Raw genomic sequence first — 27840 nt, forward strand, 5'->3', positions numbered from 1 at the left:
TAAGGACATTGGGCTCTTGCCGTGGCCTCATCAAAGGGACACTGGGAGCCCTTGGACATCTGTCCTCTCTGGGCTGCTGTGAAATCCCTGCCAGCTGTGCTGAGCCGTGGCTTTCCAGTCCTTTCTAGGTGTCCTAAGACACCTCTGCTGCGAAGCACAGCAGCCAGCTGGTCCCCTGGACTGTGAGACACCCCACAACCCACAAGGGGACTCTGATGATCAGCACAACCTTGGAGGTGCTCGCGCTGATGTCAGTGCCTTAAGGCAGCTGCAGCCCTGCCAGCCCCGCGAGTGTCGCCAGCTTTCTGGATATGCCGGAAGCATGGTGTGTATGGGGTGCTTCTGAAATCAGAGCTTCTTTCACCACACCAGGGGAAGCTCCTATTTTAAGTTTCCCTTGTGCCCAACCCTCTTGTAAAGCAAAGAATCCTTTTATAGTGCAAGGACCGCCCTGATGTGTCTGTTTGGTATGTGTGGATTTTGGCATGTAGGGTTTCCTTAAAGGGGAGCATGCCTGGAATCTCTCACAGGGGCTGGAATTGCTGGGTGGGGTGGGTGCCAAGACTGAAGGGCTTGCCCCCCTGTGGTCAGTGCCCTGCCCCTCTTTTCTCTCCATTTAACTCCCCTCACTCCCTCCCAGGGTTGGCTCAGGGCCAGACAGAGGAGCGGGGAGCAGCTGCTGGGGATTTCCAGAGCTTCCATGGGGTGGTGGGAGCCACCCCTCCCCTCCTCCTTTCTCCCCTCCCCTCTGTTCCTCCCCTCCCTCCTTCTGTGCTCTGCTTCTAGGTTCCCCTCCTCTCCCCACCCCCACCCTCCCAGAAGGGCAGGGAGACGGGGAGGAGAGTGGAGCCGTCCCTCCTCCATGCAGGGATTTGCAGGGGCCAGGTAGAGCGAGGCAGGGTCTGAGGGCCTGTGGCAGAAGCAGGGCTGCAGGGCAGTTGCTGGCAGAATTTAAAAGCCCTCCCAAAGAATCATGAATTTAGCATCCTGGAGCTGGAAGGGACTACATGGCCTAGCTCCTCCCAGAGGGGTTGTGCTTCATAGAAAGAGTAAGGCCTTAGTGTCAGACCTCAGCAAAATTACTTAACCTCTCTGAGCCCGTTTCCTCATTTATGTAATGAGGCTAATAATACCTACCTTACAGTGTTGTCATGGGGAGTAATGTTTGTAAAGAAATAATGTTTGTAAAGAGCTCGGCACATAGTAGGTGCTCAACACATTTTAATTCCTTTCCCTTCCATCCTGGTGTTTTCAAGCCCCTGCTAGGTGATGTCATGGTCGTCATAAGTCATTTCTTAGTCTTGCACACACGCTCATATACACACAGTCCTCACCACCAGCTCTTCAACTGCCCGGTGTCACATAGTGGAGAGCCCTCGGGGCTGAGACCCCAGCCTAAAACCTCTTCCTCTTCCCCAACCATGACATATGTTTCCCAACATGATTCCCCTGAGGGGCCGCCAGTTGCAAGCGGCAGGGGTGGGGCATCTTTCATCCACCCCCTGTTCTGATACCAGGGTTTCGCTGGGTGTGGCTTGCTTGCCCTGCCGCCAGCCCAGGGAAGCTGCAGCCTCTCTCTCCACCCCAAGTCAGCTGTCCAAAGGTTGCTGGGCTGGTGCCCCAGCTGTTTGGCAGGTTGCCAATGCCTCTCAGCCCTCGGGCCAGGGGGGCTGTACCCCCCTCCTCGAGGTGTGTTCAGGTGGGATCCCTCTTATCCAGGATTCCTCAGGGACCTGGCAGCAGGGATGAGGGTAGAGACTGGCATGATCTCGAGTGGACTGTTGCCCCACCTTACACCATTCAAGGAGCTTGATGAGGTCTGAGGTCCCCTCTCTGTGATGCCTGGGGCTCTGCCAGACCCGGGCCCCACCCCTTCCCTAGCTCTCAGCCTTCAGGCCTCCTTTCTCTGCCACCTGCCTGTTAAGGGTCTTCAAGGTCTAGGTCAAACACTACCTCCCAAGGCCCCTGCCTTCTCTCATTATGGAAGGCTCCCTTCTGCTTTGCTCGATGCTCTGCTTGTAGCACCATCATGGCACCATCCCAGCCATCCTTTGCTGTGCTTGTTGCCCTCCCCGGAATATGGGCTTTTTAGGGACAAGCACATCACCTGGTTCATTCCCCACTACCCAACAGAGCAGTTTGCACGTAGACAGCACTCAATAAATGTCTTTGGACTTGACTGAACTGGGCTACCACCTGCTTTGGAAATGAAGGTTCAGGTGGGCATGGGTTGCTTCGAGGGGACGAGCAGAGGATCTGGGGGCTGAAAGCCAAAGGAACAAGAACAAGTCAGGTCTCTCCTCAGCCCTTCCCTCTCTAGTCCTGCCCTCCTGCCCTTCTCCACCAGGGGGCGCTCTTTCCCCTTCAATGGAAGGGCAGGCAGCTATTACCAGGTTTATGGTCACCAGCCCTGTAACCCGCCTTCCACCCATTCCTTTATCATTATCAAACGTGAGCCCTCAGTTGGAGACTGGCAGAGGAGGCCTATTGTTTTCATCTACAGAGAATGAAACTGAGGTTCAGAGAATATACTTTTCCTCAAAGACATTCAGCTACTAGGTGGGCAGCATGGGAACCTGAGCCCCGGTCTTTGGACTCTTGGTTCAGGGCTCCTTGATGACACTGTACAACCCCTTGCTGGCTCCTGGCCCAGGCCTGATCCTGACCCTGGACTGCTCTGGGCTGGGGACTCCCTGCCCTCCCCCCATGCTCCCCTGCTGGCCCTACCTGGCTCTGGGGAAGGCGGGTTCTTCCTCTGGCACGACTCTGGGCTCGTTTTCCTCTACTCCACTCATCACCCCCTCAGGCTCTCTCCCTTGGCTTCTCCTCCACAACCAAAAAGGCTGCTCAAGTGTCCCCCACCCAAATGGAGCCATGCCTCACCCCGACTCACCTGTGCTGTCCGGCTGGCCCTTCCCGGTAACTGTCTCAGCGGCCCAATTCCATTTCACCACCCTCCCTTTTTCACCACCACTCCCCCTTTTTTTTTTTTATTTCTTCACCCTTGATGCTCTTCCTCACTGCAGTCTGGCCTCCACTCTACCCGTCCCCTGCCTGACACAGTGCCACTTCCTCTGGCTCTCTCTCCTCAGTCCTCCTTGCTGCCTCTTCCTTCCTCACCTGCCCTGAAAGGTGAGTGCCCTTGGGTCCCATCCTACATCTGGTCTCCGCTCTGCGCTGTCCCTGGAGAATCTGAACCACACTCCTGATCCACCGATGACTTCCAAAGCCATTCTCTAGCTCAGGCCTCTCTTCAGGGAGGTGGACCCAAGGTTCGAGCTGCCAATCACTACTCAACCAGCAACACAGCCTGCAGGTTTCAGTGTGTGGACTCTGGAACCCAAAGGCTGTGGGTTCAAATCCTGCATGGCCTTGGGTAAGACACTCAAGCCCTCCGGGCTTCAGTGTCCTTATCCGTAAATGAGGATTATAATATCTGTTTCACAGCTCCTTTGTAAGGCTAATTTGGAATAATGTATACAAAGTATTACTTAGCTCAGTGCCTGGCATGTCCCTTCTCCCTGAGAACACTCCAGACAACTCGTCTACCTAATATTCTGAGCGAGAAACCTTGGAGTTGTTCTAGACTCTTCCATTTCCTTCCCACAACTCCCATTTGGTCAACAAGATCCGGGGGCCTCTGATGATTGGTGCCCCCTGCCCAGGTGCAGGGCCCCCCCACCTGGCCGCCCACCCCTGGCTCCTTGCTGCCCTCCGTGTTCTCTTCCATGTCTCGCCACAGTGGCCATGGCACATGTCCGCTTAAATCCCTGCCCTAAGCCAGGCTAGAATCTAAGTGCCTCAGGCACAGTCACTCCACTGTAACATCCCCACCCGCATTTCCTTCCTCATCCCTCCATGCTTCCTGCCCACGGACCTTCCGCTTGGCTCCAGCCACACTGCTAGAGTCTGCTCTCTCCTGCCTCCCTGCCTTGGTCCATGATAGTCTTTCTCCCTGGAGTGTTTCTCCCCCCATTGCCCACCTCACCCCATCCCATCCATGACGCCCTCAAAAGATCACGGTCACCTGCTTCTGGAAGAATTCCTCTGCTTCTCCAGCCTCCCATGGCTCCTTTTCTGGGATCTCAGGACCCCTCAAGGGAAGGAGTTAAGCCTTATCTCCTATCCCCAGGGGCAACCTCCACTCTCCCACCCATGGTATATCAGGACTCCCAATAAACATTTGTGAATGAAGGAAGGTGATTGGGCTGGGAGAGGAATTTAGAAAGAGGGGGAGTATAAAGAGGGTCCTCAGTGAGGGACACCCTCCATCCCATGTTGGGTTTCACTGCCCTAATCCCCAGAGAAGGAGTGTGCCAGGAATAGAGTGGGTTTGGGGGGCGTGGATGGTGGGATGCAGGGAATGAGACACAGACGTCAGAGGGGTTGGGGAGCCAGGATGGAAAGGAAGAATGAAAGAGGTGCTGGAGAAGGTGGATGGGGGAGGGCCGTGACAGGATGGGGGTGCAGGTCAAGGTGCAGGAAGAGGTGGGAAGGGCAGCAGGGTGGGGGAAGAGCGCACTTTCTGGGAAGTGGGAGAGGATGGGGGAGGTGAGTGCAGTGCATTGTGGAGGGAGGAATTGCCTGCCGGCCAGTGTGAGCTCATTTCCTCTCACCGCCTCCTGCAGTGTCTAAGGGCATCAGGCTCTGGAAAAAGTGAGCCAGGGGCACCCCAGAGGCCACCACCCTCCTCCCCTTCCCCACTCAGTCCAGCCTGGATCTCAGATGCCCCCACTCCCCCCTTACGCATTTGTTTTGAGAGGAAAGGAGCCCTGAGCCGGGGTGGCAGCAAGCCTTGGACTGTTGGAGCCACAGGGCAAAAAGAGTCAGACAGAGGGACCTGGTTTAAGATTAAGCAAGAAAGTACAGGCAGGGTGATGGATTACCGCTAGATAGCAGGAAGGACTTCTCAGAAGTGGGGCATAATTCTGGCTGCACGTGACCTTGATGAAGAGAGATGGGGAAGGAAGGAGTCCTTAACTGCCCTTCCATTATTACAAAAGCATCCCTTTCCATTGACTTCCAGGGAATTTAAAGTAAATGAAATAAAACATAAGATTTAAAAGCAAGTCAATATCTCCTTCCTCATGTTTACCGGAGTAAGGATGTTCTAGTAGGTGTCTGGGCCATACTGCCCCCTTCAGGGCCTGACTCCCTGATCCTGAGGGGTCCAGGACTCGGGGCTGATCCATTCTCAGGAGTCGGGATGGTGGCGGTGGTGAAGCAAAGAGGTTTTATGAGGCTCACTGCCCCAGAGTGGGTGGGCCATTTCAGCAGGCAGAGTCGGTCTTCCCACTTTCATTGCCTGCCTTGCCCAAATCATATTCCTATTTATCTATGGTCTCTGCCTTCCTTTCTTCACAATCTGGGTGAAGGAATGCAGGAGCCCTTAAAAACTACAACAAGGCAAGGGAAAGAGGTAAGCATAGCCTGTAAAAAATAGGAGGTAGGAAGGATGTTAGGTAGATAGCAGAAAGAACTTTCCAGCAGAAACTAAGGACTGAGACACTGCCCCTTCCTGGATCATCAGGGGATGGGCTGCAGGGGGCCCTGCGTGGGGGCAGGGAAATGAGAAGTTGACTCAGGACCCCGATGGTTCTTTGGGTCCAGCTCAGAGTGAAGCTGGGAAGGGAGGCTGTGGGAGCTTGCGATTGGGAGGTCTGGAGGGTCTCTGCTCTTATTGTCACCCACTGCAGAGTGGGTCTGTGGGCTGTCTAGAGGCCTGAGCCACAGGCTGGCTGGGTGGGGGGTCTGAAGGGCTGGGGCACCTGCCTCTCTCTTACAGCCTGCATGGGATCCTGGGCTGAGACGCTGCCTGGGAGGGGTGTCCCAGATTGAGGGGCATGAAGCCCCTGAAAGTTCCCCTGTTACCCTCGTCGTCCTCCCCCTCCCCCTTGGGTATAGCCATCTCTGCCCTTGTCTCAGCTTCCGTGAGTCTCTGGATGGAAGGCTCCCTAAGCCTTTTTTCTGTCTCTCCCTCTCTTCCAAACTGGGTCTCTTCATCTTTGTCTTTGATTTTCTCTGCCTCTTTCTACCCTGTCTCTGTCGTGTCCCTGCCTCTCTCATGCTTTCTGGGTCTCTCCGTCTCTGTTTCTGACTACCTCTGTCTGGCTGTGTTTCTCTCTGCTTTCCCTTCCCTTCCTTCCTCCCTCCCTCCCTCCTCGGTGCTAGTTCTGTGTTCTGTACCTAGTTCTGTTGTCCTCTTTCCTCGGCCGGCCCGGATCACCGTCTATCTGGGCTGGTCCCCTGGAGGCCGGCCCAAACCCTCTCTAAGCCCATCTCTCTTCCGCTGGCTGTGTTCTGCCCCCTAGCTCCGCTGCCAGCGCCAACCCCGGCCTCAGCCCTCTGTACCAGTCTGCTACCCTAACAAGAGGCAGAGGGTGCGCCCCGTCAGGAGCGCAGGAGGAGGAGCGAAGAGACGCTCCACCCCTCCGCGTTCGGCCCCGCCCCTCCGGCCCCGCCCCTCCCTGGTCCCTGCCCGCGCCCCCAGCAGTGCCCTGGCAGCAGAGCCGCAGCTGCCGCCCGATGAATGGAGTCGCCTTCTGCCTGGTCGGGATCCCGCCCCGCCCGGAGCCCCGGCCCCCCAAGGTGAGGATGCTGAGCCAGGGGAGGGGGCGGATCCAGGCGCTAACGGGAAGCTGGCAGCTGGGGCCGGGGTCGCTGCGCCTCCGCTCGGCGGGCACAGCCTGGGGCGCACGGCGCGGGCACCACGGGCATGGCTGCAGGGAACATCGGCTGGTGGCCCGGGAAGGGGCCTGAGCGCGAGCTGCCCTGGGCAGGGGGCGGGAAGGAAGAAGGCAGGCAGGGGTCCGGGGCTAGCACGGGGCTGCCAGGGCCGGGGGCACCGACCCGGGCGGCGGTGCCAGGCCCCCGGCGGCCGGGCAGCGGGGGCGGGAGGCCCGCGCCTTTTGTCCGGGTTTTCCAGGCGGGGCGCCTGCCGCCGTTTCCTCTGCCCGAGTTTTCGTTTTCCGTTGGCGAGGCCCCGGCACAGCTGGAGGGAGAGGGAGTGGGGGAGGGGTTCCCGGAGCGGGATGTCCTTGGCCACTGTGGCCGGACACCCCCTCCCTGCGCCACACTCCCCCCGCTGCCGGGCCGGACCGCCCGACGAGCTGTCCGGCGCGGGTCCACCGCCCCCCACCCCGGGGAAGAGAAACAGGCCGGGGACCCCTGGTCTTGCGGGCGCAGCTGCCCTCGCCTCTGCCGTCTCGGGGCTGGCTGTGCGTGGGTCTGGGCACGGGGTGCCAGGGGCATTACTCAGCGCTGGGCTGCTTTGCTTGGGTTCTTTCATCTGCCGGCTGCTGAGGCTGGGGAGGGCCAGTAGAGGCCTCCGGGCCCCACTGGGGCCAGCACCCTGCCTCTGAGCCTGACTGCCCTGTCCCACTGGAGCGCCCCAACATGCACTCCACCCCTTTCCAAGTCGAAGGGTTGAACACTGTTAGGCCAGTCATTTTCTGAGCTTGAAAAAGAAGTTTCCTGGGCGTCCAGGTTGGGATCAAGACCTGGGCTGAGAAGGTCTCTTCCTCTTTTGACGGGTCTGGAGGATTTAGGGCCATTCCTCCCCAACCATCCCCTCAGTGTTGGAGCTGGGGTCTGGTGCTTTGCAAACTCTGAGACTGGTGTGTATCTCAGGAGCTGGATGTAGGCACAGTTCTCCCTTGGTCTGCATCTCTATCCCCTGACTCCCCCTCCACCTTTCAGCCAAAGTGTTTCCTAATTAGAAACTTGAATTTCAGGGTGGACTAGGGATGGAAGTGAATGTCATTATCGTCGAGTTCCTTGGATTCCCACCCCCCCACCCCCCAACACACACACACCAACACCTACTTCATCTCCACCCCCCCTACTATCTCCACCCCCAGCCCCACCCTGTGGCCCAGCTGTGGGAGGGCAGGGAAGGTGTTTGATCCCCTGGGGTTCTCCCCCCCTTGCCAGGGCAACAGCCCCATTCCCCAGAGCGGCTGCTCTCACTAAGATGTGCTCACTGGCCTGCGACTTGAATCTCAATTACATAACCAGTCATTTCACTTCCAAAGACAGCCCAAAGGCCCTCAGCCCCAGCCTCTTCTTCCACTTGCTCACAAGGTGGTTGGGTCCACCGTAGGTTTCTGGGAGCTCCAAGTTCCTGCATCTGAAGCCCCTCCCTCCCCTTGGGAATGATGAGGGCAGTAAATCCTTCAGTGCTGGATTTGAGGGCCTCAAAAGCCCTGGGAGCAGGCAGGGTGGTAAGTATTAGGGTCTGAGACTACACAGCGACAGCGTCAGGTCTAGAAACTGGGTCTTCTGATGGGTCACAGCACAAGATGAAGCTCTAGGGAGGGGAACATTATTAGGAAGGTGCCTTTGGGACACCATGGGGAATGGGGCAGGCTCTTGAGGATCTCAGCTCAAACAGAGAGGGACTGGACGCTGGGAATAGGCCTTGTGTTTGGGCAGCCTGGATGGGGACCTCTGTGCCCCCGCATCAGGCCAACCCTGAGCTCAGGGGCAAGGGGAGCAGGAGGCCAGTCTGGCCCCCACGGGTGCAGCATTTTTGGCATGGAGTGGGGGATGAGGGAGGGTGCTGAACAGGGCCATGCAGTAGTGGGCAGAGGCATTTCTTGCTTCATCCTTTATCGCAGGGATACTTAAGAAGGACTTCATGATGTATCCAATTAAAAGAGAGTCTACAAAAGAGAATGGAATAAGTTACCGAAAGAGGGACTGCAATTAGCCATTTGGGAGAACTTCTAGGGAGAGGCTTACAAGCTGCAGCATCCCAGGCGAGCCTGGAGCATCACGCAGGGGAGTTTCCTCCAGTATAGTGGGTTAGATAGGTAGATTCCTGTAATGTTGGATTCCAGTGTAGAAATCTGGAGAGATTCGTGGGAGATGCAAATATACTCAAATGAGCATATATATTAGTGCCTGAAAAAAATGTGTTTTAAGGATGGAGAATTGCTCTAATAGTAGAGCTGATAGCTAAGACATAGATAGCAATTACTCTAGGCCAGGATTTATATAAGTTACCTCATTTAATCCTCACAAAACCACCATGACGTGGGTGCCGTTATTATCCTCATTTTTCAGTTGAGGACACTGAGGCACAGAGAGCCAATATCTTGGCCAAAATCACATCGCTAACTAGTGGCAGAGCCAGGGTGGGAGCCCAGCAGTCTGGCTCAAGTTCATGGTCTCACTCCACTACCCTGCTTTTCATGACCTGCCTTGTCTGCTGTCACTCTCACCCTGAATCTGGGTCCGTCTTGGATACAGGCCAAGATCAAGGTCAACCTCTTGCTGGATTGGAGCTTGGTTGCTTTCAGCTGGGACACGGATGGCGACGAGAGGTCTCAGGGTGGCAAAGCCTCAGGTGTCCATCCATGGTTGGTGGGTGGGGAATCAGCTCATTTACTCCACCAACCCCCCATCCCGCCCTATGCTAGCCCACCGCACTTGGGCTGTGACTTGGTTCATTGGTGTTTTCCTTCCAAAGGGGCATCAGCCCTGCTCTATTGGCTGCAGGGGTTCAAAGGTGAGATATTGGCTTGGTCAGGGATTTGGACAAAGCCTGGTTTTAATTATCCTGCTCTCTCTCCCTCCCCAGAGAGAGTCATGAATAGGGCCTGTGGGAGCTGGCTCTGCCTTTCCCCTAGTACCCTCCATCCCCTTCAAACAACCCGCCTTTAGATCCAGGCCTCCCTCTTTCATGTGAAATTGCACCAGCTCGTCAGCAGGGCAGTGCCTGTCAGTACCAGGCAGGCATCTCCTCTTCACTGCCTCAGTGGGACGACAGGCTGGGATGGCCTTGGGACTGGACTCTGGGGCGAGTTTAAAGCTCTATGGGGGTGGAGTGTATTCACCATCTGTCAGAGTGGGGTCAGGACCAGAGGGGTCATCTTGTCCAACAGTGGGGAACCTGAGGCCAGAGAGTGGCCAAGGTCAGATAGGCCGGGAGTGGTGGACATGAACCCAGGGGCTCTGCCTCCCGGGCTCCCAGGCCATGCCTTTCCCCACACAGTTCTGTCCCGGGTGCCCCCCTCCAGTGCAGCGTTCTGAGATTAGGCCCCAGGAAAGGAAAAGGAGGGCAGGGAGGAGCAGGGACAAGTGGACAATGTGTCCCATTCATCTCTGTGTCCCCAGTGGCCAGCACAGTGCCTGGCACAGAGCGGCCCTCCATAAATGTTTGTGAAGTGCAGGCTGGGAGCAGCCCCTCCCCTGGCCTCGTGGGTGCCCCGTGCCCAGCTCTGCCCCAGCATTGTGATGCTTGGTCTACACATCAGTCTCCCCTGCCGGACTGGGAAGATAATCGTAGCAACTACTTCCACGGTGCTGACCACTGGGTACATTATTCCTATCCATTTGACAGATGAAGAAACTGGCACAAAGAATCATGTGGCTTCCTGAGGTCACACAGCTAGTAAGTGGCAGAGCTAGGGAGTTGACCGTGCTTATTCCAAGCAGCCCCAGAGGTGTCATGTTTATCTTGGTATCCACAGAGCCTGGTATGCAGCCAGTACTCTGAGAATGTTTGTTGACTGACTGACTCACTGACTCACTGACAGTATATGGAAGAATCACAGAATCCTGTAATCCTTTGGAAGTAGCTGGGTTGGAGTCTTGGGAAAGTAGCCTAGAGGAGCATCATTTTGTTATCTGTGCCAGGAGTGCCTGAGCCAAACCTAGAGAGGAAAGGAAAGCTCACCCAGGGGAATTCCCTGGCGGTCCAGTGGTTAGGACTCTGTGCCCTCACAGCAGGGGCCACGGGTTCCATCCCTGATCGGGGAATTAAGATCCTGCAAGCCGCGTGGGCCCCTCAGCTTTCTGACTTCTCTCTTGCTCCCACTCCCTCCCTTTCTCCTGCAGAGTTCCAAGGGGATGGCGCTGAGCAATGGGCAGGTGGGAAAAGACGACAGGTTGGATTAAAGATGTCTGTTCCTTTTTCATCTCTCTGGCCCTGAGATGTTCAGCCCAATGCATCACCTTTGTGGAAGATCCTGTGCCTTTCAAGTTGGAGGGTGGGCGGAGTGTCAGGTTTGGGACAGGGCCTGTCATAGTTATCAATTCTCCATCTCTCACCTCCAGTCCTAAACCTGAGTCCCAAGGTCACCTCCTCCAGCCTTCTCAAACCTGTGTACCCCTAGGCGGGTGACCTCTTCCCCTCTGCCTCCCCCTGCTCCCCACTGGCTGGGTCTGTCACTATCCCCAGGCCACACTTCATCTGCTGACAAAGGCTGGTGGGAGCTAACTAGGAAAAAAGAAGTGTGGTGGGTGTGGTCTGCCTTCTCATATCAGCAAGCAACCTCGGGAGATGAGAGGCCCAGGCCTGGCACGGCTCCTGGTGCCATTGGGAGGCACATTGGGTGTCTAGGCCCTGCCTTCAGCCTGAGGGGGTTCAAATTTCAGCTTTACCCCTTATTCACTATGTGACCTTGGCCAAGTTACTTAGTTGTTTTTAGCCTCCATTTTCTTATCCCTGAAATAATCCCTCAAAATTGTTGAGAGGATTAAATGAGGTGATACAGGTAAACTGGCTGACATTTGGTAATCTCAGCTATTAGCAGCAACTGGATGGAAATGAAAACAACACAATTTGGGCTCAATAAAGAGAACCCTTTATGGTCGGAGTAATCTGAAGAGCTGTCCCTGGAGGTAATGAGGCCCCTGTCAGTGGAGGTGAGCAAGCACAGACTAGACTAGAGAGAATTCAGGCATTGGGTGAGGGGTTGACATAGAAAACCTTAAGGACCCTGCTTTGGGATCAGCACCGTGTGGTAGGAAATTAGAGGAGCAGGTGAGACTTGGTTCCCGCTGTTGGGAACTGGGGAGCGGAGTGAGAGGCTGGCTGCTGTGGTTTGGGCTATGAGGCTCCTCTGAGGAGAGGGAGTCCTGAGAGGCTGCCTGGAGGAGGCCTGGAAGGATGGGCATGGTTCTGACGGGTGGGAGAAGTGGGGAGGCCACTGCAGGCCAGGAAGGGCTTGGTGGCTGAGGGGCGGTGCGATGCCTGGACCACTGGCTCTGAAGTCAGCCCAAGGCTGCCTCCACATCCTGGCTGCCCAAAGGGGTTGGGTGTATGGTGGGGGTGGGGAACTGGTAGCTCCCTGACCCCCCACCCCCCAGACTCTCCTGGACGAGGGGCCAGGGCTACTCCCTGTGGCAAAGAGCTGGGGCCTGTAAGGAACAGAACTGTGGAAAGAAAGACTTCTTATGCCCAGTGCATTTGGGGGCGTCTGGGGGTCGGGGGAACAGTGGGGCCTTTGTCCCCAGCCACCGGGAAGCTGGCCGAGCAGCCAGCCCTGGGTCTGGCTGGGCCCTCGGCAGGCAGGTCCTCTTTGAAGTGACCCTTTCAAAGCTCAGCCTGAATCCCTGGGAGGAGAGAACTTGGGGCGGAGCATGGGGATGACTGAGACGCACAAGCCAAGGATGGAAACAGACCCAGGACTGGCCCCTTTGGTGGGAGGGCTGGGGGGAGGTGTGTGGGCCGGAGGAATGTGGTCAGGACAGGGGGACATGTGGGAGCCATGTGGGAGGACAACCACTCCAGGGTCTTGGCCCCCAAGTGAGGGTTAATTAGGGAAGGACAGAGTTCATTCTGGCCTGGTTTCCAACAGTCCCTGGCTTGACTTATCTCTGACTCTGGGCTCCTAAATCCACAGCTTTTTCCTTTTTAATTTCCTCAAAGAGTGTGAGAGCTCCTTGGAGAGAATTGGGTGTAGACGCAGGACTCAGAGGCCTCGGTAGGAGGGAGGGGTGGAGATCTGGGCTAGCCTGAGAGCCCGGAGAGGCAGGAAGGGGAGGCTGCAGTGCAGACCCCTGCCCTCCACCACAGAGTTTCCACCATTCTCCAAAAGAGAGCGAGGGAGTGGGGAGAGATGCCCCCGAGAAAGGGAACATCTTTGTAAGTTTTAGCTGGACAGATATTGGAGACCATCCCCTCCCCTGCCTCCCCACTTGGCTCAAAGGGAAACTGAGGCCTAGAGAAGGGCCAAGGCCAAGGGGCTAGAAGCAGAGGGGAAGGGACAGGCAAAAGTGGGAGGAAGAGGGAGGTTGGACGCCAGGTGAGAAGTGGGTTCAGGCTGCTGAGTTCTAATCCGAGGGTAGTGGAGAAGTGCCCATGGTCTCTCCAGCCCTGACCTGCTGTGATTCCATGAACCGGGGGAAAGGAAGGGGCGAATTTCTGTTGGCAGTTTTTTTGGACTGAGCAGTGGACCGTGAAGCCTTCGGCAGCCCAGGTGAGACCCCTACCCCACCCTGGGGCTGTTTTCTGGTTCATGCCCCGCATCCCCACCTTCCCCTGGCACCACGGCACTCTCTGTACTTGGGAAGATTCTTCCAAATCTCCCTTTCCTCTTCCGAGGGTATGGCCCCTGGTCCCTCCCCAAGAGAGGGAGGAGGGAGCTGAGCACCCAGGCCGTGACTGGGGGCTGCAGGCAGTTCTGGTACTTTCCCGTATCTTGCACTGGCTCCCGAGGAGCTGAGCCCTCATTTGGCATCGTGCCCCATCTCTGCCCTGCAGCACCTGGTGTGGGGGAGGGGATAAGGGGGCAGCTGAGGTTGGACCCAGAGCCCAGGAGGGGTTGGGATGTCTGCAAGAGGGGAGAGTGGGAGCCAGGAAATGGGGGTCACACAACAAGGCCAGGACTGCTGGTGGGATGAGAAACAGGGCCCTCTTCCTTTCGAACTGGGACCTTTTCCTCCTCCAGTGGCTCCCAGGTGCTATCGTCCCCACAGTGCTAGGGAAAGCATTATCCGAGACTGGGTGTGGCCCAGGGCTCTGAGGACATTCCCAGGCCTGGCTTGTGTGAGAGTGTCCTCTCCCTAATTATAGCCTGGGGCAGGAGAAGGCCCTGACTCCAGAAACTGGAGGCTCAGTGCCTGGGAAAATCAAGCAGTGGCTAGATTTTCATGCCAACCATACTTTGTTCATTTGGTGACCATTTCCTCTGTGCCTTCTGGGTTCCAGGCTCTCTCTGTGGGTCTTGGGACCTGGGTGGATATGACACAGCCCGGCTCTCAAGGGGTTCCTTGTCTGCTTTTCTCACCACCCAAAAGCTCCACTAAGATTTTTTCAGGGGTTCTGAGATGTGCATCTACAGTATCTGCCAGTCCAGAACACCCCTTGCCACCCCCCAAAATATTATCATAAAAATTGGCCTGATCTAACTGGGGAGACAGACCCAGTTAGACAGACCCTGTCTTCACATCATTTGAGTGTGAATGAGGTCACAAAAGTGGTAACAGGAGTTTACAGATGGAAACACTGTCACTGGGGAGAATTGCTATAGGGACTGGTTAAAAACCAGTTGGTGATATGATTAATCTCCTTTCTCTCATCTCGTTTCCAAACGATAGCTAACAATACTTAAGCTGAGGATTCTTTATCGAAACTTCTTTTGATCAATTTTCAAGGACCCCCATGAAGTGGCTGTACATTTACTGATATAAGAACCAAGACCCTGAGAGGCTAAATTACTCCACCAAAGGTCACCCGGAATCCGAATTTAAATCTGGGTCTTTCTGAATCCTAACTAAGGCTGTCCTGTGTCACGGCTACATTCCCTGACAAGGAAGAGCCTGGGAGCACAGCTGCCACCCTGGGAAAGTGGACCCTTCCCCCTGCCCCCAGCTGAGCCTTGAAATCCAAGTAGGGGTTGGCCTAATGAGGGAAAGGTGGTGGATGCAGGCAGCACAATTATGTCCTGCTTCTCCGTGACTCTGCTTGCACAGGGATTTTCCCTGTGCCTCCCTGGAGTCTGGGTTTGCTCACGAGTGGTGTGGAGGACCCCATGGCTCTGCCAGTAAACAGGGGCTGAGTCCCTGCCTCCTCTAGAGATGCTCCAGCTCTGAGGGGAAGAAGACTTTACCAAGGAGGTGAGGCTTGCCAAGGCTTGAAAGATGCCTGCTGGGATCGGTGGGGTGGTGGAGAAGGGAGAGCAGGGCATTCCAGGCAGAAGGACCCAGCGTGAGCAAAGGCAAGGAGGTGTGAAACAGCCTGGCCTCTTGTGGGGTCAATGAAAGCAAGACTGAGAGTAAAGAGAGATGAGATTGTCAAGGCCAATGAGGGCCAGATCCTGTCCCTCTCGTCCGTCATCATGGCGGATCCTTCATGCCATACTAAGGAACTTGACTTGGTCCCGTAGATACTGTGGAGCCATGGAAAGGTGTCAGGAAGTGGAGGCAGCAGACCAGCTGAGAGTTGATGAGGGCTAAACGTGGAATTGGAGATGGAGAGGAGAGGATAAGAGTGGGATGCATCCCCCTCTTCCCCTCCCCAGAAGCTTCCGTGCCACCTCTTCCCCTTGTCTGATTTAGCCTTCCCTGCCTTCTCCATTTCACAAACTTCTATTTATCCTTCAATGCTCAGTTCAAATACCCTTCTCTGTAAATCTGCCACCCCTCCCCCCACCAGCCACCAATTCCTCGAATATATGGGGATTTCCTCCTCTGGGGACTAGACTTTAAGCCCCATCAGGGTAGGGACTTTTGTCTTGTTCACTGCTCTATCTCCAGCTTCTAGACCAGGCCAAGTTGAATGAATATTGTTGACTGATGAACTGAAAATTTCCATAGCACTTCGCACTGCCTTGTGAAAACCCCATGATAATAATAGGAGTATTGGTTGCAACTAACATTTATTGAACATTTCAGTGCCAGGCCCTGCTGTGCTCAGCACTTTATACAGACTCGCTCTTTAATCTGCACAACAACCACCTCGTGGAGAATAGATTATCTCTATTTTATAAACGCAGAAACAGAAGCTCAGAGAGGTTAGTAACTAGTCCAGAAGGATACACAGCTAGGAAGTGGGATTCAAGTTGGGATTCAAAACCAGATTCCTCTGAATCCTGTTTAGGAATGTTTAAACCCTACGCTCTGCAGCCTTTTAATTTTGTCTCATGTCTGTTTCTTCATAGAATCTCATTTTTTTTTATTAATGAAAAACAATCCTTTGTGGACTACTGAACTAAGGTTTGTTGAACAGCTTCTGTGTGCTAGGCGCTCCACAGTGAGCCCCCTCAAGGACCCCATTTACACCTGAGGAGACGTGAGAGGAAAGAGACTTGACTGGGGTCACACAGCTGGGAACCTGATCTTACAACTCTTTGACGCCTCGCCCTCCGGGACACCTATCAATAGTGCCAGAATGAAAGAAAGAGGAGCCGGGCTCTGAGACTGACTGACTTGTTTGGGGGCACACAAGGGGCTGGACTGGGCCAGGGAAGTGCTCCCCACTTCCGTCACTGATGAAGAAAGGGGGTCCAGAGGCAGGGATGGAACTGTTGTAATTTCCCAAGTGCCCCGCTGTCTGTCAGACATGTGAGCTCCAAGGAGGAGAGGCTGACCTGGCGCTGGGGTGGGCGGGGATGGTATCACAGCAGCAGAGCCTTACCAGGACCTTGACAGAACAGGGTGAGAGGACTCCAGAGGCTGCACATATCAGTGCGACTTCAGCCAAGGGCTGACCCGAAGGACCCCTTGGGAACCGCGGCTACCCGGGTGGAAGCCGCTGTGAGCAGGGGCCCTGCGCGGGTCTAGTGCCCCTTAGGACCACCTTCCCGGAAGGACAGAGACCCACCAGTCAGATAAGCCAGCTGCTTTCTATTTGCATGTCATCTGCATGACCACACCTCTTCGCTCCTGCCACTCAGCCTCCGCCTCCAAGAGTGCCTCCTGGGCTTCCGCCCCATTTCAGGACCCTGTGCAGGGCTGGCGTGGGAGGGCCGGGCTGGGGGACTGCGGGTCGTGAGGGGCAGACCCGGGCGGCCAGCCTGGCCGCCCTATTCATAGCTCAGGGGCTGGCGTAGTTCGCATATTTGGCGTTACTCACGTCTGGCTGGCCCGCGGCTGCCGCCCCTCCTTGCTCCTCCCTCCCTCTTCTTTCCTCCTCTCTTCGCTCTTCCCTCTGTCTCCTCTCCCACCTTCGATCTCTACCAATTTTCCTGCAATCTAGGGTTGGCCGAACCCACAGGAGGAAACTGAGGCCTAGGGAGGGGGCGTGTCTTTCGGCCGGGCCTCCAGGGAGAAACTGGTAGTAATGAGGCGTATAATGAGGTGGCTGAGAGCCTGGGCTCTGCCGGCAGACAGACCTGAGCTTGAATCTGAGCTGCCGCTAGCTGTGGCACCCCGGCAAGTTCCTTAGCTTGCAGTCCGGGAAGCTTTTCAGAAACAGTCAAGCTGAGACCTCGAGGATAAGGGATCAGTTAAGGGAAGGTGGGGGAGGGAGAGAGACAAATGTTATATTCCAGGGAGAGGGAACTGTGGATGTGGTGGACCAGCCCTGAGTGGACAAGGGCTTGGCCAGCTGAGGTGAAGGGACAGCGGACCCTACAAAAGAGATGAAGCAGCTTCCCTTTTCTCCCCACCCCTTACTCCCTTATTCCAGCACCCCCCACTTTCTGGATCTGGTTCCTACTGAGGAAGGAGCAGGGAATACAAAAAGATGGACAAAGATGCGAAGCAGCCTCTGCCCCAGGTAGACCTTTCCTGGGGGCAGGGGGTTTGCCAACCATCTGCTGTCTCTGAGGAGAAGCTCATTCATTCCTGTACATTCAGAAGCAGTGTGCCGAGCACCCAATCTGTGCCAGGTGCCATGCCAGGAGCTGTGGATTTGACTGCCAGCAAAGCAGACATGGTTCCAGCCTTCCAGAACTCACAGCCCCAGGGGGGAGATGTTGGTCAAAATAACCTCATAAATATACAGGCACCTTCTCGAGAGTGCTGTGAGAGGGTGCAAAGGGACCTGACCTGGTCTGGGGGCCAAAGGAGGTGTCTCTGGGGAGTGACTTTTTTGCTGAGAACTGCAGGGTGGGTAGGAGTTAATTAGGGTGTGGGTTGGTGAGGCAGGGAGGGAGCCAGGGAAGAGAGAACAGCATTCCAGAAACAGCATGTGCAAAGGACCTGAGGCTGGAAGGCTGCCTGGTCCGCAAAGGAAATGGAAGGAGGCCAGGGTAACTGGAGCACAGAGAAAGGGGGTGTGGTGGGCATGGAACCTAGAGGCACGTCCCACAGGGCCTGGTGGTCATAGTATTAAAACAATTAGTCTGGACTGTAAGGGGCCAGAGGAGTGATGGAGACTTGGGGTGGAGTGGACATGGTGAAGTGGGTGGACTCAGGAGACATTTGGGAAGCAAAGTCCACTCTGATGGGTGGGATGTAGGGCTGGGGCCATAACCCCTCCCATTTATTGGTTCCCAGAATGCTTTCCCAGCAACTGTGTCAGGCTGCTATCCCTAGCTTCATTTTGTAGTTGAAGAAATAAGAAAACCTCTGTGAACTTGAGGTCACACAGCCAGAAAGGGACTAGAGCCAATACCATTGGCAAGTGTGACCCTTTCTCTAGATCAGCTTTTCTCGATGCTGGGCCAGTGGTCTCTCTCTCACCAGCCTTCTATCCCCCACCTCTAGGCGCCCTGTGGGTTAGCTCAGCATTCCCTACCTAGCACCAGACTGGGTGGGGGACCCAAGAGGCCAAGGTGGTGTGTGGGTGTGTGTCACACTTATCCCAAGAGGCTGCTCTGCTGTTAAATGAGGTAATGCATGCGAAGTGTGCCTGGCATATAGTGAGGGTTCAACAAATGTTAATTACTGCTGTGGCTGTTACAATGTCCCCAAATGCAGAGCCAGGCACATGGTAAGGGGGAGGATCTGGGGCCGAAGGCGTTGCTGCCTGGCCTCTTCTGACCACAGAGCCCAGCACAGAAATCATCTCAGCTCCCTCACAGGCAGGAGCCGGGGGAGGTTGTTTGTCCCTGCAGAGCCACCATCCATCCCTTCCACCCTTCCAGCTGCCTCTGTGGCATCCTGGGCTGGATTAGGGAGCGGTTCAACTCTTAGGCAGGGTGAAGGGATAACCTGGGCAGGTTGAGCAGGGCCTGGGGTGATGGGGGAGGGGGTGGTTTCAGGGGTGGAGCTGAGAACCTCTCCCTGCAGGGAGCCCCATGTGCCCTTGGGGAGACTTTTGGGATCTGCTGAGACCTGCCTTGGGAGGGGATGACGTCTCAGCTTGACTTGGACTGAGCGATCCCCTGGAAGAAACCAGTAGGTGCCTCTGTTGTCTCTGCCCAGGTGGTCAGATAACAGGAAGAATTTCCAGAGAGAGGTGTGGGGGACAATAGGAAGAGCCATGGCCAGAGTTCTCCCCCAGCCTCCTCTGAAATGAGCTGTTCAGTGTGGAGTCAAAGAATGGATACGATGATTTTGGAGAAGAGTCATTGCAGGCATTTTCTGGCCTTCAGGAATGACTGTCCCTAACATGATCTAGTCTGAAAAAGGGCTCTGGCCTCTCTCCAGGACTCCTTGACCAACTAAAGTGAGACCCTTCCCACAGTTGCTCTGTCCTTCTGCAGAAGACCCTGCTCCTCTGTACGAGATGGGGAGGGTGACCCTGGGGCCTGGTTGGGGGCCTGGAGAGTGCAGTGGGGGAGGTGGGGTGGAAGGAATGAGGGCACCCTGCCCACTCTGGGCTGTGAGGGAGCTAAGTGTGCCAGACCTGGGCCACCAGGGGGCTCTCCCGCACACGGGACCTGCCTGCGTCCCTGACAAGACTGCATCCTTCAGCGTTCAGGCATGGTTTTCTTGGACCGTGTGCACGAGAGAGCACGCGAGAACGGGGTCTTGCCTCTATGTGCACACCCTGGTATGTGTGTATATGTTACGGGTGGTGTGTAAGCATATGTAGGCTTGGGAAAGATGTGTGTGCTGGGGGGGTGGTGTCAGGCCTCAGGGGGCCAGGAACCCCATACTTAGCCTGGCTTTTGCTAGAAAAACTCTTCCAAGGCTCTGACACCTTGGAACGTGGCCTCTCAAGGGACTGTGCATCCATCAGTCCAGCCTCCGATAGATGGTAGGTCCTCGTCAATGCCAAGGACCTACTCTGTGGGAGGTTCAGACTCCCCTGGAAGCCTGAGAGCTCCCCTTGTGCTCGGTCTACTAGGGCCTCAAAGATGACAGCAGAGGCTCTGAGAAGGCACAATGGACGGGGTGGGAGGGAAAGGTCCTCCCGGCAGGAGGTACCCAGCTGTCCTGGGCAATCTCTGTGGGCAGGGCCTGCTCCTGGGCCCCATTGGAAGACCCATTCATTCGTTCCACCTTCTTTCAATGATATATATTTTTTTCATTTGAATTCTGACTTTGCCATTTTTTTTGGCGTGTGGCAAAATATACATAACTCAGAATTTATCATTTCTAAGTGTAGAGTTCAGTGGCATTAAGTACATTCACATCGTTGTGCAACCATCACCATCACATGGCTCCAAAGCTTTTTTTTTTTTTAATTTATTTATTTCTGGCTGCATTGGGTCCTTGTTGCTGCGCGCGGGCTCCCTCCAGCTGTGGCGAGCGGGAGCCACTCTTCGCCTTCGCCGCCGCCGCCGCCGTGCGTGGGCCTCTCTCTGTGGTGGCCTCTCTCGCTGCAGAGCACGGGCTCCAGGAGCGCAGGCTTCAGTAGTTGTGGCTCACGGGCTCCAGAGCGCAGGCCCAGCAGTCGTGGCGCATGGGCCCAGTTGCTCCGCGGCATGTGGGATCCTCCCGGACCAGGGCTCGAACCTGTGTCCCCTGCACTGGCAGGCGGATTCTTAACCACTGTGCCACCAGGGAAGCCCCTCCAGAGCTTTTTTCATCTTCCCAAACTGAAACTCTGTACCCACTAAACCATAACTTACATTCCCCTTTCCCGCAGCCTTTGGCAACCACCATTCTATTTACTGTCTCTATGAATCTAGGTATCACATATAAGTAGAATCATAAAATACTTGCCTTTTTGTGTCTGGCTTATTTCACTTAGCATAATGTCTTCAAGGTTCATCCATGTTGTAGCATGTGTCAGAGTTTTAAGACAAAATTCCATTGTATGTTTGTGCCACATTTTGTTTATCTAATTCATCTGTCATTGGACATTTGGGTTGTTTCCACCTTTTGGCTTTTATGAATAATGCTGCTATGAACATCATTGTACAAATATCTGAGTCCCTGCTTTCTCTTCTTTTGGGTACGTGGCCAGATGTGGAATTGCTGGATCATATTATAATTCGATGTTTAATTTTTTGAGTAACCACCATACTGTTTTCCACCATTTTGCATTTCTACCAGCAAGACATAAGAGTTCCAATTCCTCCACATTCTCGCCATCAGCAAATAATTTTTGAGAGCCTACTATGGACAAAGCACTCTAGCAGTACAAATACATTTCTTTACTTTTTAAAAAAAGCTTATTTATTTATTTTTGGCTGCGTTGGGTCTTCGTTGCTGCGTTGGGGCTTTCTCTAGTTGCGATGACAGGGGCTACTCATTGTGGCGGCTTCTCTTGTTGCGGAGCACGGGATCTAGGCGTGCGGGCTTCAGTAGTTGTGGCCCATGTGCTCAGCTGCTTCATGGCATGTCGGATCCTCCCGGGCCAGGGTTCGAACCCGTGTCCCCTACATTGGCAGGAGGATTTTTAACCACTGCACCACCAGGGAAGCTCACAAATACATTTCTGAAAATTTAGTAGCTATTGTCCTTAGGAAGCTCTCAGTCTAATGTGGGAGACTCAGGCCAGGCCCTTGAGCAGTCTCCAATCTGAGGGGGAAAGACACAGGCCGTGACCTCTGGGAGACTCTAGACTAATATGGAGCAAAAACAACAATCCTGCTCTCAGGGAGCCCAATCTGATGGAGGAAGCATAACTTCTTCCTTTTGGGGTGTCCCCAGACAGGCCCAGAGACCAGAATGGATACGTGGAGGGCGTGCCTTGAGACAGTCAAGGGGCTGATGAGTGTCGTAAATCAGGGGCTGGAGAGGGCTTGTGGTGGGCCCTAGCCCACGCTGGCCCACGGTTGCCTGGGCGATGGCCCCACTGTTTACTTTGTGGCTGGCTCCAGACTCACCGTTTTCTGCAAGTGCTCATTTCCCACCATGAGGAAAGCTACTCATCTTTAGTTTCTCCTCCCTCTGGTGTCCCTGAGGAGGGAACTGGTTCTCTCGCTAGGAGGGGGCCCTGCCAGCCTGGCACCTTTGCCATCCTCCTTGTCTGCTGGGAGCAGGTTCCATCCTGGGGTCTCATGTCGCCCGCCCCTTCCTCACTCCCAAATGGCCTACTGACAGGGCTCTGGGCCTGCTGAAGTTCTGCTATGGAAGGGGGGTTCCCGATGGTTCCTCCCTGCTTATTAGGGGGAGGTGGGGCACATAGGGGCCTGCAGGGGGTAGGCAGTGAGAGGTGGTGGTGATGACCTCATGAGTAGGTTCGCCTGGGTTTGTACAGACCTCCTTGAGTGTCTGCATGTGTCACTGTCTTTGTGTACATGTGGCTGAGTTGTCTGCATGTCTGAATGTGAGTGTGGTTGGGTGTGTGAGAGTGTGAATATTCAAAAGACGATAAAAACATCTTGCATTGACCTTGAGGGCATCATGCTAAGTGAAATAAGGCAGAGAAAGACAAATACCTTATGTATGATCTCACTTATATGTGAATCTAAAAAGAACCCCCCCAAACAAAACCCCCCCAAACCCCAAGCTCACAGATACAGAGAACAGACTGGTGGTTGCCAGAGTGGCGGGGGTGTGGGGTGAAATGGGTGAAGGGAGTCAAAAAATACAAACTTCCAGTTATAAAATAAATAAGTCCTGGGGCTGTGATGTACAGCATGGCAGCTATAGTTAATAAAGAGTATTGCATGTTTGAAAGTTGCTAAGAGGGTAGATCTTAAAAGATCTCATCACAAGAAAAAATTTCTGTGACTAAGTATGGTGACAGATGTTTGACTAGACTTATTGTGGAGATCATTTCAATATATACATAAACATCCAATCATGCGGTACACCTGAAACTAATATAACGTTCCATGTCAATTATACCTCAATAAAAATTTTTTTAAAAAAGAAAACAAACAAAAGCTTGCATTTATTGAACCCCTATTATATGCTCAAGACTTTCTTTAATTGACTTAATTCTCCTAAGAACCTATGAGGTGGAACTTAGTGTCATTCCCATTTTATTGGTGAGGAACTGAGGCTCAAAGAGGTTAAATAACTCACCCAAGGTCTCACAGCCAGAAAGGGGGAGGGATAGGACTCAGTCCCAGAAGTCCTGGATTCCAGAGGACCCTGGAGCCCACGCGCTAACCCCTGAGCCGTACTGCCACCGGAAGAACTAGGGGATTCTGTGCTGCTTGGGATTGCGTTGGTCCCTCCTTGATTTCTGGCATCACGAGTGCTTCCTCCTCCCTTTTCTCTCACTCGCCCCTCCCCCAGCCTTCCTTGGCTTGGGCCCAGTTTCAGGGTGGGAGAGGAGTGTCGCAACACCTTCACTCAGGGCAAGACTGGCCCTGGATGGGGAAAGCACGGGGTCTGGAGAGACCCTCTGAACCACCCGCTGCCCGCAGGCTAGACCGAGTGTGGGGTTCCCAGGTTCCCGGTGACGCGGGGTTATCTGCACATTGAGGGTGTTGGGGAGACCCGGGCCTGCCTGGCCGGCTCATCCGCTTGGCCTGTTGGGGCACGTCGGGACTGCACACAAGTGGTGCTGGAAAGCAGGCATCTGAGTGGGGCAGGAGGGTGGAGGAGGAAGGAGGGGGCGACCGCCCTTGAATGAGGATACTGGGGCAGGGGTCAGAGGCCCAGGCGTGGGCGGGGCGGGCATGCCTTGGGTATCTCATTGCCTACATGCCTGGGATGAACGGGCTGGCAGGGGATTTGCTCCGTCTGTGTGTGAGGTTGTGTGTGTGGGGTGTCCCAGTTTGACGGTGTGCGATGGGTGTATGGAACCAGTCGGAGCTTTAGAAATGCCGGATGATTCTCTTGGGTTGGGGGCATTGTTTGTCCTGTGGTTTGAAGCCTGCATTCTGGGAGGAGGCACATAGCAAGCAGAGGAAGGAAATGCAGGCGAATTGACCCTGGGACCCCTCTCTCTCACTTCCTGAGCCATACGCCCTTCAGCAGTATCAGTTTCCCTCGTTCTCCTATCACCTGACCCTTGGGCTGCAGGATGCTTCCCTCTTCCCCAGTTTCTGGTTGTCAGGCTGGTGCCTGCAGCCTCCTGCTCCTCCAGCTCAGCCCACTCTCTGCTTCAAAGGCTCACCTGGGAGGCCCCTAACCCCACTCTCAAACAAACTGTCCGCTGCCAGAGAGAAGAGGCCCTGAACCCCTGACACAGGGGCTCCTTTGGTATGTGTATGGGGGTCTCCCTTGGTGGGGCTGAAGGCAGCTGGCTTGGGCCTGGATCTGGAATTGGGAACCCCTGTAAGACTTCAGGAGCTAGGACAACACTAGTAGAACGGTAAGCGCCCTGAGGGTAAGGTCTACACTCATCTTGTTTTTCTAAGGTGTCCCAGCCCCCAGCACAGCCCCTGGCCCACAGCAGGCACTCAAGTCGTGGTTCTTGAATACATAAATGAGAGGATAATGGAAAGAGATCTGAGTTAGGGGTTAGAACCCTAGGATGGTCCCACCTTAGTAAAAGCAAGCCTTGAACCAGTCACTTGTCCTCTTTGAGTCTCAGTTTCTACATCTGAAAAATGGGTATAAAAACAATCTCAAATATTCAACTCTTAGGGTAAGGGTCAAATGAGTTAAAGTGAAAGTGCTTTCAAACAGTAAAGGATGATGATCTCACGTGGAGAGAGGAAGACCGGATGCCCTCCCTTTGGGGGTGTAGTCCCCAAGCCCTCCGCAGGGGACCTTCAGGAAGATAAGGTTGAATGGATTTTGCAAGCTGGTCAAACTAGAGGATTGATGGGAGGGACTGCTCAGCGGGGTAATTCCTGATTTGGGGGGAGGAAGCTGGGGAGGGTGTAGGGGAGGAGGACTCACACCAGGCAGGAAGGCTTGGAATAGAATCTCAGCTACGCCTGGTATTTCCCAGCCCTTGGCCCCCTCCCCCACTGCACTCTGGGGCCCACCCCACATTCCTTTCCCAAAGGAAATGGGGGAGGGGGCCGAGAGGCTCCCCAGGCCTGGAAGATCATCTATTCAAACTATGTATAAGTTTCTAGGCCCTGCGGTGTGTACCTTGCTCCTGACATGCCTGTGGAGAAAGCTGGGGTGGAGTGGGTGGGGTGGGGAAGGTGTGGGTTTGTGTTGGAGGAGGCTGTTACCTCCTTCTGGGGGCCTTGTTGCCCCTGCCAGATTAGAGGGCAGGAGATGGGCGTCATAGATGGCTTATCATTTCCCAGGTCTCAGCTGCCCTGAATACAGAAACCCCGTGCTGCTTCTCCACCTCGCCTCTCCCTGCAGCCCTCAGAGCCAGCCCTCAGAACCCTTAGCAGTTTCGAGGCAGGGGGGGAGTCGATTCTTTTTTTTTTTTTAATGAATTTATTTTATTTTTGCTGCACGTGGGCTTTCTCTAGTTGCGGTGAGCAGGGGCTACTCTTCGTTGAGGTGTGTGGGCTTCTCTTGTTGCGGAGCACAGGCTCTAGGTGCACAGGCTTCAGTATTTGTGGCTCACGGGCTTAACTGCTCCGTGGCATGTGGGATCTTCCCTGACCAGGGCTCGAACCTGTGTCCCCTGCATTGGCAGGCAGATTCTTAAACACTGTGCCACCAGGGAGGTTGATTCTTGATCCAGATACACAGCAGCACCTGTTGGCCATGAGAGGCTCCATGGGGCATGAGAGGGGAGAGTGAGTCTTATTTCCTCAGAACCAGGGACTGGACTTGCAGCAAGAGGAAAGGAAGTTAGGCAGCTGGGGGGACTAACTGGCTGCCTGCTGGGAAAGCAGGTCAGACTCTGAGTCAGGACATCCCTGTGGTCATTGCCCTCCATTTGGGGCGGCAGAGTCTGACATGGCTGAGGACATTCTTGGTGGTGCTTCCAGCTGGTCTGAGGCCCTGGTCTTTGGAGGGCATGACAAGGGCAGGAATGATCCTGACCCAGAAGCCTCGGTTTTCTAGTGATGGGGGCGGGGGACGTGCTGATGGAGATGCCAGGAGTCCTGCTACCCCTGACCGCGGTCCTTTCCCACTCTGTCCCAAGCCCTCCTGACTCAGCGCTGGTGGCAGCCTCGCTCTTCCCTTCCGGCTTCCGCCAGGGTGGGGGTGGGGGTCCAGCTCCTGCACAGGGGGCCCAGCAAGCGGCAAACAGGAAACAGGAGAACAAAACCGTTCCCTGGCCCCCACATGCCTCACCCTCACCCTTCCTCCACCCCCCACCCCCGCTCCTGCCCACCCCCATGGTCCTCTATTTCTCTTCCTTCTCCCCGTGGTTTCCCCTCCTCTCTGTGCCCCTCTTTCTCTCTCCTCTACCTCCCCACACAGGATCCTCCATCCTGGCCTGTCCTTGCTGGGGACAGCAGGTGATGGGACGAGGGAGGGAAGGGGGAGCTGACGCTTATGCCTGGTTCTCCCTTCTGGTGGCTTCCCCCCCAAGGGCCCAACCCTATGACTCTTCCTCCCCCGACTCCTAGATTTGGGAGCAGGGTTGGGCTGGATCTGCTCCCCTCTGCCCCCAGCCTCGCTTACCTGGATGCTGGCTAGAATTTAGGTATGAGACCTGAAGTTGGAATGAGGGGCTCCGGACTTGGAGTCCCAGCGCTGCCCTAACAAGCTGGGTGCTCTTGGGCTTCTGTTGTTTTCTGAAAACTAGGTCAGGGCAGTGGCCCCAGGCCCTGGGGAGTGGTTGTGCGGGGGGAGCACACGGTGGACAGTCAAGGGGGATAGAAATGGGGGTGGCTATGACACGCCTACTAGCCAAGGCCTCTGTCGGCCCCACCCGGGAAGGGGCCTGGGAAGAGAGAGAGCCAGGAAGGGGCGGAGGGCAGGGTCTGCCATGGACTGGGGCTTCCTGTCTGACTCACATGCTAGGGGTGAGGTGGGGGCCAGCTTGGAGCCCATTGTCGGCTTGTGGTGGCCCCTCTGGGTAGAGCATAATGGGCAGGGGGTCCTGGGGAAAAGGGTCCGTCACACGCTCCCACAGGTGGTGGTGGGAAGGGTATAACATGACTCTGAGGTGGGGTGATTATGAGAGAGCGCTGCTGTCTGAGCAGGGCAGTGTGTGTGTGTGTGTGTGTGTGTGTGTGTGTGTGTGTGTGAGAGACCTGAGGGGGCACGGCAGCAATGCATGGAGTGGGTGTGCTGGGTAGTGTGTGCACGTCCTCTAGGTGTGTGCCTTCGTGGGGTTTGTGGGTCTCTCTGTGGGGTGGGTGTGGAATGTATGGGTGGGCAGGTGGGGGTCTGGTGTGCTTTCAGGGGCACAGTGGGTATGCTTGCAAATGTGTCTCTGTGGGGTGTGTGGGCCATTGTACCCATGGGAGGGTGTTCAAAGTGTGTGTGCATACAGAAGGATGTCCACGTGCAATGTGTATATGAGGGGAATAGTGTGTTTGTGTGTGTGTTTGTGTAGGGTATGTGGACAGAGGGGGAGTGAGTGACTGTGTGTGTGTCGGGGAGGGTGTGGGGTGTCTAGATGTGTGTGTGGTGCGGGTCTGTAAAGGTGGGTTGGGTGTGTGTTTACATATGTACGCGTGGGAATGTGTATTTCTCTGGGGCACCAGCAGCTGGTTGAGCTTTGGACTGGAAGGAGTATAAGCGTGCGTGGGCAGGTACAGTAAGTTTTTGTGTGAGTGGGGTGTGTGTGCGTGTGTGTGACTGCGGGGGCCCTGTGCAGGCCCTCTCGTGTGTGGGGGGTGTGAGTGTGTGGGATGGGGCGGCCGCGCACAGGGGCCGCCCCGGAGGGGGAGGCGTCTGCCCTGCGAGACTCGCCGGCGTGTCCGGGCTCAGGCGCCCTCGGCCAGGAGGCGCGGGAGGCGCGGAGCTGCTGCAGCCGTCCTGCCGCCGTCCGCGCGGGCCGTCCGTCCCCTCGGGGCCCCAGGGCTCCGGGCCCGTGGCTCCGGGGGGCGGGCGGGGACCCCCGGGGCCCGCCCGCCACCGCCGCCGCCGCCGCCCGGGGGGCCGAGG

The 27840-nt window shown here is 55.4% G+C and overlaps 1 protein-coding gene across 2 annotated transcripts in view; it reads left to right on the plus strand.

The window, feature by feature from the left end:
• ARHGAP23 (Rho GTPase activating protein 23) overlaps positions 1 to 27840 on the plus strand; it is an 81913-nt gene that overhangs the window by 1772 nt on the left and 52301 nt on the right. Inside the window, exon 1 of one of the 2 annotated variants that reach the window (XM_029212116.1) lies at positions 6523 to 6588. The exons of the other annotated variant lie outside the window; for it this stretch is intronic. Within the exon in view, the coding sequence (XP_029067949.1) occupies positions 6526 to 6588 (63 nt within the window). The 5' untranslated portion in view covers positions 6523 to 6525. Of the gene's footprint in view, positions 1 to 6522; positions 6589 to 27840 lie in introns of those variants that run through there. 2 annotated transcript variants of the gene reach the window in all.

Source organism: Monodon monoceros, unplaced genomic scaffold, assembly GCF_005190385.1.
Source record: "Monodon monoceros isolate NGI ecotype Baffin Bay Population unplaced genomic scaffold, NGI_Narwhal_1 Super_Scaffold_9, whole genome shotgun sequence".
Taxonomy (NCBI): domain Eukaryota; kingdom Metazoa; phylum Chordata; class Mammalia; order Artiodactyla; family Monodontidae; genus Monodon; species Monodon monoceros.